This window comes from Oncorhynchus gorbuscha, unplaced genomic scaffold (genome assembly GCF_021184085.1).
Source record: "Oncorhynchus gorbuscha isolate QuinsamMale2020 ecotype Even-year unplaced genomic scaffold, OgorEven_v1.0 Un_scaffold_1308, whole genome shotgun sequence".
NCBI lineage: Eukaryota > Metazoa > Chordata > Actinopteri > Salmoniformes > Salmonidae > Oncorhynchus > Oncorhynchus gorbuscha.
Genome location: NW_025746123.1, coordinates 42,501 through 52,500, shown reverse-complemented (window position 1 = coordinate 52,500; position 10,000 = coordinate 42,501). Strand labels below are relative to the sequence as shown.

The 10,000-nt window shown below is 44.6% G+C and overlaps 1 protein-coding gene across 1 annotated transcript in view; it reads right to left on the bottom strand.

The window, feature by feature from the left end:
• Nucleotides 1-1,248: 1,248 nt before the first annotated feature.
• The window catches only part of LOC124022143 (ras-related C3 botulinum toxin substrate 3-like), a 15,432-nt gene continuing 6,680 nt past the window's right edge, over nt 1,249-10,000 (bottom strand). The window contains exons 4-6 of the mRNA XM_046337186.1: nt 4,689-4,755; nt 1,820-1,978; nt 1,249-1,379 (exon numbers count right to left, since the gene is read on the bottom strand). Coding sequence (XP_046193142.1) covers nt 1,249-1,379; nt 1,820-1,978; nt 4,689-4,755 — 357 coding nt within the window. The remainder of the gene's footprint in view (nt 1,380-1,819; nt 1,979-4,688; nt 4,756-10,000) is intronic.

Sequence of the window (10,000 nt, the reverse complement as noted above, 5' to 3'; positions counted from 1 at the left end):
GTCTACACTGTTGGTTAAAGGGGGGCTTGTAGGTAAGTTGGTCTTATAGTACTCTACTGGTTACAGACATAATCCAATCACCTGGTCCTACAGTACTGTACTGGTTACAGACATAAACCAATCACCTGGTCCTACAGTACTAGTACTGTACTGGTTACAGACATAAACCAATCACCTGGTCTTATAGTACTCTACTGGTTACCTCTCTCTCTGAGACACTGACCCATTTAATGGCCTCTCTCTCTGAGACACTGACCCATTCAATGACCTCTCTCTCTGAGACACTGACCCATTTAATGGCCTCTCTCTCTGAGACACTGACCCATTCAATGGCCTCTCTCTCTGAGACACTGACCCATTCAATAGCCTCTCTCTCTGAGACACATTGATTTAAGGCATCGGTCACAAAAAAGTCCTGAAGAGGAGTTCAATTAATTGTGCCTCAGTCTGTTTCCCAAATGGCACCCTATTCCCTATGTGGGCCCTGGTCAAAAGTAGTGCACTATTTAAGGAATCAGGTGCAATTTGGGACACACTTTCAAGTTCAACCTATATCTGTGAAGCGTTGCCTATTCCCTACATAGTGCACTACTACTCCCTTACAAACAACAACCCTATTCCCTAACATAGTGCACTACTACTCCCTTAAAAACAACAACCCTATTCCCTACATAGTGCACTACTGCTCTCCTACAAGCAACAACCCTATTCCCTACATAGTGCACTACTACTCCCTTACAAACAACAACCCTATTCCCTACATAGTGCACTACTACTCCCTTACAAACAACAACCCTATTCCCTACATAGTGCACTACTACTCCCTTACAAACAACAACCCTATTCCCTACATAGTGCACTACTACTCCCTTACAAACATCAACCCTATTCCCTACATAGTGCACTACTACTCCCTTTGAAACATCAACCCTATTCCCTACATAGTGCACTACTACTCCCTTACAAACAACAACCCTATTCCCTACATAGTGCACTACTACTCCCTTACAAACAACAACCCTATTCCCTACATAGTGCACTACTACTCCCTTACAAACAACAACCCTATTCCCTACATAGTGCACTACTACTCCCTTACAAACAACAACCCTATTCCCTACATAGTGCACTACTTTTGGCCAGTGTTAAAGGGGGACTAGAGTAGTATTTGAGACACTGACAGCGATAGATTAGCAGTAGATTCAGTTTTAATTTCTTGCAGACCCCCTCCTCCTCGCCCCCCTCCCCTCAGAAGAGGGTGCACTTCTTGCGCCTCTTTTTGATTGGTGGCGGGCACAGGACAGCCCGGATGGCCTCGTCGAAAACCGTCTTCAGCCCCCTCTGGGTCAGGGCTGAGCACTCCAGGTACTTCACCGCACCTGTAGGGGACAGGAGACAGCCAATCAGAGAAGGGGATGAGGACAGACACACACATCCAATTGGTCAGTCAGAAACTTGGGACTCAAAAATAGGTGAGTTCACCTAGAGCTCAAAGAAGCTGTCAGAAACACATTCAAACACACTACATCCTCGCTCTCGTTCTCAAACTACAACACCACCCTCCACAGACACCCACCTATCTCCCGTGCCATGGCCAGGCCCTGAGGGTAGGTGATTGGGGACAACTTCTAAAACACCACCCTCCACAGACACCCACCTATCTCCCATGCCATGGCCAGGCCCTGAGGGTAGGTGATTGGGGACAACTTCTAAAACACCACCCTCCACAGACACCCACCTATCTCCCGTGCCATGGCCAGGCCCTGAGGGTAGGTGATTGGGGACCACTTCTAAAACACCATCCTCCACAGACACCCACCTATCTCCCGTGCCATGGCCAGGCCCTGAGGGTAGGTGATTGGGGACAACTTCTTGTCCCTCAGCCTCTCAATAGTGTCCTTGTCGTCCCTCAGGTCCAGCTTCGTGCCCACCAGGATGATGGGGGTGTTGGGGCAGTGGTGACGCACTTCCGGTACCACTGTTCAAGGTCACATAGAGGTCAAAGGTCAAGGGTTCATTTTCATTTCATTTGAACCTTTATTGAACTAGGCAAGTCAGTTAAGAACAAATTATTATTTACAATGACGGCCTACCCCGGGCCAAACCCAGACGACACTGGGCCAATTGTACGCCGCCCTATGGGACTCCCAATCATGTCCGGTTGTGATACAGCCTGGATTCGAACCAGGGTGTCTGTCGTGACGCCTCTACCACTGAGATGCAGTGCCTTAGACCATCATTGTAAACAATAATTTGTTCTTAACTGACTTGCCTAGTTACATTTTTTTAAATGTAATAAAAATTAACCCTTGACCTCTATGTGACCTTGAACAGTGGTACCCGGAAGTGCCACTGTTAAGATCATGAAGGTCAAAGGGTTATAAGGTCTTAAAGGTCGACCTACATAAAGAGGTTGCGGAGTTGGGCCAACAGCCCCAACAGCAACATGAATAAACACAATGTAACACTGTACAGTGTAGAGCTGACCATATTAGAGATATGACTGTACAACGTGGAGCTGACCATATTAGAGATATGACTGTACAATGTGGAGCTGACTATATTAGAGATATTACTGTACAATGTAGAGCTGACCATATTAGAGATATGACTGTACAATGTGGAGCTGACTATATTAGAGATATTACTGTACAATGTGGAACTGACCATAGAGATATTACTGTACAATGTGGAGCTGACCATATTAGAGATATGACTGTACAATGTGGAGCTGACCATATTAGAGATATGACTGTACAATGTGGAGCTGACCATATTAGAGATATGACTGTACAATGTGGAGCTGACCATATTAGAGATATGACTGTACAATGTGGAGCTGACTATATTAGAGATATGACTGTACAATGTGGAGCTGACCATATTAGAGATATGACTGTACAATGTGGAGCTGACCATAGAGATATTACTGTACAATGTGGAGCTGACCATATTAGAGATATTACTGTACAATGTGGAGCTGACTATATTAGAGATATTACTGTACAACGTGGAGCTGACCATATTAGAGATATTACTGTACAACGTGGAGCTGACCATATTAGAGATATGACTGTACAACGTGGAGCTGACCATATTAGAGATATGACTGTACAACGTGGAGCTGACCATATTAGAGATATGACTGTACAATGTGGAGCTGACCATATTAGAGATATGACTGTACAATGTGGAGCTGACCATAGAGATATTACTGTACAACGTGGAGCTGACCATATTAGAGATATTACTGTACAACGTGGAGCTGACCATATTAGAGATATTACTGTACAACGTGGAGCTGACCATATTAGAGATATGACTGTACAATGTGGAGCTGACCATATTAGAGATATTACTGTACAACGTGGAGCTGACCATATTAGAGATATTACTGTACAATGTGGAGCTGACTATATTAGAGATATTACTGTACAACGTGGAGCTGACCATATTAGAGATATTACTGTACAACGTGGAGCTGACTATATTAGAGATATGACTGTACAACGTGGAGCTGACTATATTAGAGATATTACTGTACAACGTGGAGCTGACTATATTAGAGATATGACTGTACAACGTGGAGCTGACCATATTAGAGATATTACTGTACAACGTGGAGCTGACTATATTAGAGATATTACTGTACAACGTGGAGCTGACTATATTAGAGATATGACTGTACAACGTGGAGCTGACTATATTAGAGATATTACTGTACAACGTGGAGGTGACTATATTAGAGATATTACTGTACAACGTGGAGCTGACTATATTAGAGATATGACTGTACAACGTGGAGCTGACTATATTAGAGATATTACTGTACAACGTGGAGCTGACTATATTAGAGATATTACTGTACAACGTGGAGCTGACCATATTAGAGATATTACTGTACAATGTGGAGCTGACTATATTAGAGATATTACTGTACAACGTGGAGCTGACTATATTAGAGATATTACTGTACAACGTGGAGCTGACTATATTAGAGATATTACTGTACAACGTGGAGCTGACCATATTAGAGATATGACTGTACAACGTGGAGCTGACCATATTAGAGATATGACTGTACAATGTGGAGCTGACCATATTAGAGATATTACTGTACAACGTGGAGCTGACCATATTCGAGATATTACTGTACAATGTGGAGCTGACCATATTAGAGATATGACTGTACAATGTGGAGCTGACCATATTAGAGATATGACTGTACAATGTGGAGCTGACCATATTAGAGATATGACTGTACAACGTGGAGCTGACCATATTAGAGATATGACTGTACAATGTGGAGCTGACCATATTAGAGAAATGACTGTACAACGTGGAGCTGACCATATTAGAGATATTACTGTACAACGTGGAGCTGACCATATTAGAGATATTACTGTACAATGTGGAGCTGACCATATTAGAGATATGACTGTACAATGTGGAGCTGACCATATTAGAGATATGACTGTACAATGTGGAGCTGACCATATTAGAGATATGACTGTACAACGTGGAGCTGACCATATTAGAGATATGACTGTACAATGTGGAGCTGACTATATTAGAGATATTACCATCACTGTTATTTAGCAGGGCGATAGAGATATGACTGTACAATGTGGAGCTGACTATATTAGAGATATTACCATCACTGTTATTTAGCAGGGCGATAGAGACACTCACCTTAGCTCTGACGTTCTCAAAGGAGGCAGGGCTCACCAGAGAGAAGCATGTCAAGAACACGTCCTGTTTCGGACAACACACAGAAAACAGACAGTATATTAAACAGGCTGACTAAACAAGAGACACTGCATGGAAAAACAATGAGTGACTCTCTAGGTTCTGTATAGAATAGGACAGCAGCTGGAGAGACTACAGGGTGAGTTGGACTCTGTGACTCAGTGACTCTCTAGGTTCTGTATAGAATAGGACAGCAGCTGGAGAGACTACAGGGTGAGTTGGACTCTGTGACTCAGTGACTCTCTAGGTTCTGTATAGAATAGGATAGCAGCTGGAGAGACTACAGGGTGAGTTGGACTCTGTGACTCAGTGACTCTCTAGGTTCTGTATAGAATAGGACAGCAGCTGGAGAGACTACAGGGTGAGTTGGACTCTGTGAATCAGTGACTCTCTAGGTTCTGTATAGAATAGGACAGCAGCTGGAGAGACTACAGGGTGAGTTGGACTCTGTGACTCAGTGACTCTCTAGGTTCTGTATAGAATAGGACAGCAGCTGGAGAGACTACAGGGTGAGTTGGACTCTGTGAATCAGTGACTCTCTAGGTTCTGTATAGAATAGGACAGCAGCTGGAGAGACTACAGGGTGAGTTGGACTCTGTGACTCAGTGACTCTCTAGGTTCTGTATAGAATAGGACAGCAGCTGGAGAGACTACAGGGTGAGTTGGACTCTGTGACTCAGTGACTCTCTAGGTTCTGTATAGAATAGGACAGCAGCTGGAGAGACTACAGGGTGAGTTGGACTCTGTGACTCTCTAGGTTCTGTATAGAATAGGACAGCAGCTGGAGAGACTACAGGGTGAGTTGGACTCTGTGACTCAGTGACTCTCTAGGTTCTGTATAGAATAGGACAGCAGCTTGAGAGACTACAGGGTGAGTTGGACTCTGTGATTTCTGTGACTCAGTGACTCTCTAGGTTCTGTATAGAAAGAGACTACAGGGTGAGTTGGACTCTGTGATTTCTGTGAATCAGTGACTCTCTAGGTTCTGTATAGAATAGGACAGCAGCTGGAGAGACTACAGGGTGAGTTGGACTCTGTGACTCAGTGACTCTCTAGGTTCTGTATAGAATAGGACAGCAGCTGGAGAGACTACAGGGTGAGTTGGACTCTGTGATTTCTGTGACTCAGTGACTCTCTAGGTTCTGTATAGAAAGAGACTAAAGGGTGAGTTGGACTCTGTGACTCAGTGACTCTCTAGGTTCTGTATAGAAAGAGACTAAAGGGTGAGTTGGACTCTGTGACTCAGTGACTCTCTAGATTATGTATAGAATAGGATAGCAGCTGGAGAGACTACAGGGTGAGTTGGACTCTGTGACTCAGTGACTCTCTAGATTCTGTATAGAATAGGACAGCAGCTGGAGAGACTACAGGGTGAGTTGGACTCTGTGACTCAGTGACTCTCTAGGTTCTGTATAGAATAGGACAGCAGCTTGAGAGACTAAAGTATGCGTTGGTATTCAGAGCAGGTACGGGAGCCTTACATAGGAGCTGGAGGAGTCTGGAGCTGGGGCCTCGCAATGCAACAGCAGTGTGTGTTTGTTTGTGTGTGTGTGTGTTTGTGTGTGTGCAGGGGTTCCTCTGGACAGGGAGGCAGACAAGATGTGTTAATGAGGCAGACAGGATGTATTAATGAGGCAGACAGGATGTGTTAATGAGGCAGACAGGATGTATTCATGAGGCAGACAGGATGTGTTAATGAGGCAGACAGGATGTATTAATGAGGCAGACAGGATGTGTTAATGAGGCAGACAGGATGTGTTAATGAGGCAGACAGGATGTGTTAATGAGGCAGACAGGATGTATTAATGAGGCAGACAGGATGTATTAATGAGGCAGACAGGATGTAGGCAGACAGGATGTGTTAATGAGGCAGACAGGATGTGTTAATGAGGCAGACAGGATGTGTTAATGAGGCAGACAGGATGTAGGCAGACAGGATGTAGGCAGACAGGATGTAGGCAGACAGGATGTGTTAATGAGGCAGACAGGATGTAGGCAGACAGGATGTAGGCAGACAGGATGTGTTAATGAGGCAGACAGGATGTAGGCAGACAGGATGTAGGCAGACAGGATGTGTTAATGAGGCAGACAGGATGTGTTAATGAGGCAGACAGGATGTGTTAATGAGGCAGACAGGATGTATTCATGAGGCAGACAGGATGTATTAATGAGACAGACAGGATGTGTTAATGAGGCAGACAGGATGTGTTAATGAGGCAGACAGGATGTATTCATGAGGCAGACAGGATGTATTCATGAGGCAGACAGGATGTGTTAATGAGGCAGACAGGATGTATTCATGAGGCAGACAGGATGTATTAATGAGACAGACAGGATGTGTTAATGAGGCAGACAGGATGTAGGCAGACAGGATGTAGGCAGACAGGATGTGTTAATGAGGCAGACAGGATGTGTTAATGAGGCAGACAGGATGTATTAATGAGGCAGACAGGATGTATTAATGAGGCAGACAGGATGTATTAATGAGGCAGACAGGATGTATTAATGAGGCAGACAGGATGTGTTAATGAGGCAGACAGGATGTATTAATGAGGCAGACAGGATGTGTTAATGAGGCAGACAGGATGTGTTAATGAGACAGACAGGATGTGTTAATGAGGCAGACAGGATGTATTCATGAGGCAGACAGGATGTATTAATGAGGCAGACAGGATGTGTTAATGAGGCAGACAGGATGTATTAATGAGGCAGACAGGATGTGTTAATGAGGCAGACAGGATGTATTCATGAGGCAGACAGGATGTGTTAATGAGGCAGACAGGATGTGTTAATGAGGCAGACAGGATGTATTAATGAGGCAGACAGGATGTATTAATGAGGCAGACAGGATGTGTTAATGAGGCAGACAGGATGTGTTAATGAGGCAGACAGGATGTGTTAATGAGGCAGACAGGATGTATTAATGAGGCAGACAGGATGTATTAATGAGGCAGACAGGATGTATTAATGAGGCAGACAGGATGTATTAATGAGGCAGACAGGATGTATTAATGAGGCAGACAGGATGTATTAATGAGGCAGACAGGATGTGTTAATGAGGCAGACAGGATGTGTTAATGAGGCAGACAGGATGTATTAATGAGGCAGACAGGATGTATTAATGCAAAGCAGTTCGACACATACAACAACACAGAGTTACACATGGAGTAAAACAAACATACAGTCAATAATACAGTATAAACAAGTCTATATACGATGTGAGCAAATGAGTATTCATGTGAGATAAGGAGGTAATGAGGCAAAAAGGCCATGGTGGCAAAGTAAATACAATATAGCAAGTAAAACACTGGAATGGTAGTTTTGCAATGGAAGAATGTGAAAAGTAGAGATAGAAATAATGGGGTGCAAAGGATGCAAAATAAATAAATTTATAAAATAAATACAGTTGGGAAAGAGGTAGTTGTTTGGGCTAAATTATAGGTGGGCTAATGTACAGATGCAGTAATCTGTGAGCTGCTCTGACAGTTGGTGCTTAAAGCTAGTGAGGGAGATAAGTGTTTCCAGTTTCAGAGATTTTTGTAGTTCGCCAGTCATTGGCAGCAGAGAACTGGAAGGAGAGGCGGCCAAAGAAAGAATTGGTTTTAATGGGGGATGAATAGAGAGGATATACCTGCTGGAGCGCATGCTAGGGATGGGAGATGCTATGGTGACCAGCAAGCTGAGATAAGGGGGACTTTTACCTAGCAGGGTCTTGTAGATGACATGGAGCCAGTGGGTTTGGCGATGAGTATGAAGCAAAGGCCAGCCAACAAGAGAGGCGTGTACAGGTCGCAATGGTGGGTAGTATATGGGGCTTTGGTGACAAAACGGATTGCACTGTGATAGACTGCATCCAATTTGTTGAGTAGGGTATTGGAGGCTATTTTGTAAATGACATCGCCGAAGTCGAGGATTGGTAGGATGGTCAGTTTTACAAGGGTATGTTTGGCAGCATGAGTGAATGATGCTTTGTTGTGAAATAGGAAGCCAATTCTAGATTTAACTTTGGATTGGAGATGTTTGATGTGGGTCTGGAAGGAGAGTTTACAGTCTAACCAGACACCTGGGTATTTGTAGTTGTCCACGTATTCTAAGTCAGAGCTGTCCAGAGTAGTGATGTTGGACAGGCGGGCAGGTGCAGGGGATGACCGTAGTTGCTTTCCAATCTTTGGGGATCTCAGACTATACGAAAGAGAGGTTGAACAGGCTAGTAATAGGGGTTGCAACAATTTCGTGGATAATTTTAAAAGAGAGGGTCCAGATTGTCTAGCACAGTTGATTTGTAGGGATTCAGATTTTGCAGCTCTTTCAGGACATCAGCTGTCTGGATTTGGGTGAAGGAGAATGCTGGGGGGGGCTTTGGGCAAGTTTCTGCTGAGAGTGCAGAGCTGTTGGCCGGGGTTGGGCTCGCCAGGTGGAAAGCTAGGCCAGCCGTAGAAAAGTGCTTGTTGAAATGATTGATTATCGTAGATTTATCGGTGGTGACAGTGTTTCCTAGCCTCAGAGCAGTGGGCAGCTGGGAGGAGGTGCTGTTATTCTCCATGGATTTATCAGTGGTGACAGTGTTTCCTAGCCTCAGAGCAGTGGGCAGCTGGGAGGAGGTGCTGTTATTCTCCATGGATTTATCAGTGGTGACAGTGTTTCCTAGCCTCAGAGCAGTGGGCAGCTGGGAGGAGGTGCTGTTATTCTCCATGGATTTATCGGTGGTGTATTAATGAGATGGTGACAGTGTTTCCTAGCCTCAGAGCAGTAGGCAGCTGGGAGGAGGTGCTGTTATTCTCCATGGATTTATCGGTGGTGACAGTGTTTCCTAGCCTCAGAGCAGTAGGCAGCTGGGAGGAGGTGCTGTTATTCTCCATGGATTTATCGGTGGTGACAGTGTTTCCTAGCCTCAGAGCAGTAGGCAGCTGGGAGGAGGTGCTGTTATTCTCCATGGATTTATCAGTGGTGACAGTGTTTCCTAGCCTCAGAGCAGTAGGCAGCTGGGAGGAGGTGCTGTTATTCTCCATGGATTTATCAGTGGTGACAGTGTTTCCTAGCCTCAGAGCAGTAGGCAGCTCGGAGGAGGTGCTGTTATTCTCCATGGACTTTACAGTGTCTCAAAACTTTTGGGAATTAGTGCTACAGGATGCAAATTTATGTTTGAAAAAGCAGGCCTTAGCTTTCCTAACTGACTGTGCATATTGGTTCCTGACTTCCCTGAAAAGTTGCATATCACGGGGGCTATTCGATGCTAATGCAGTATGCCACA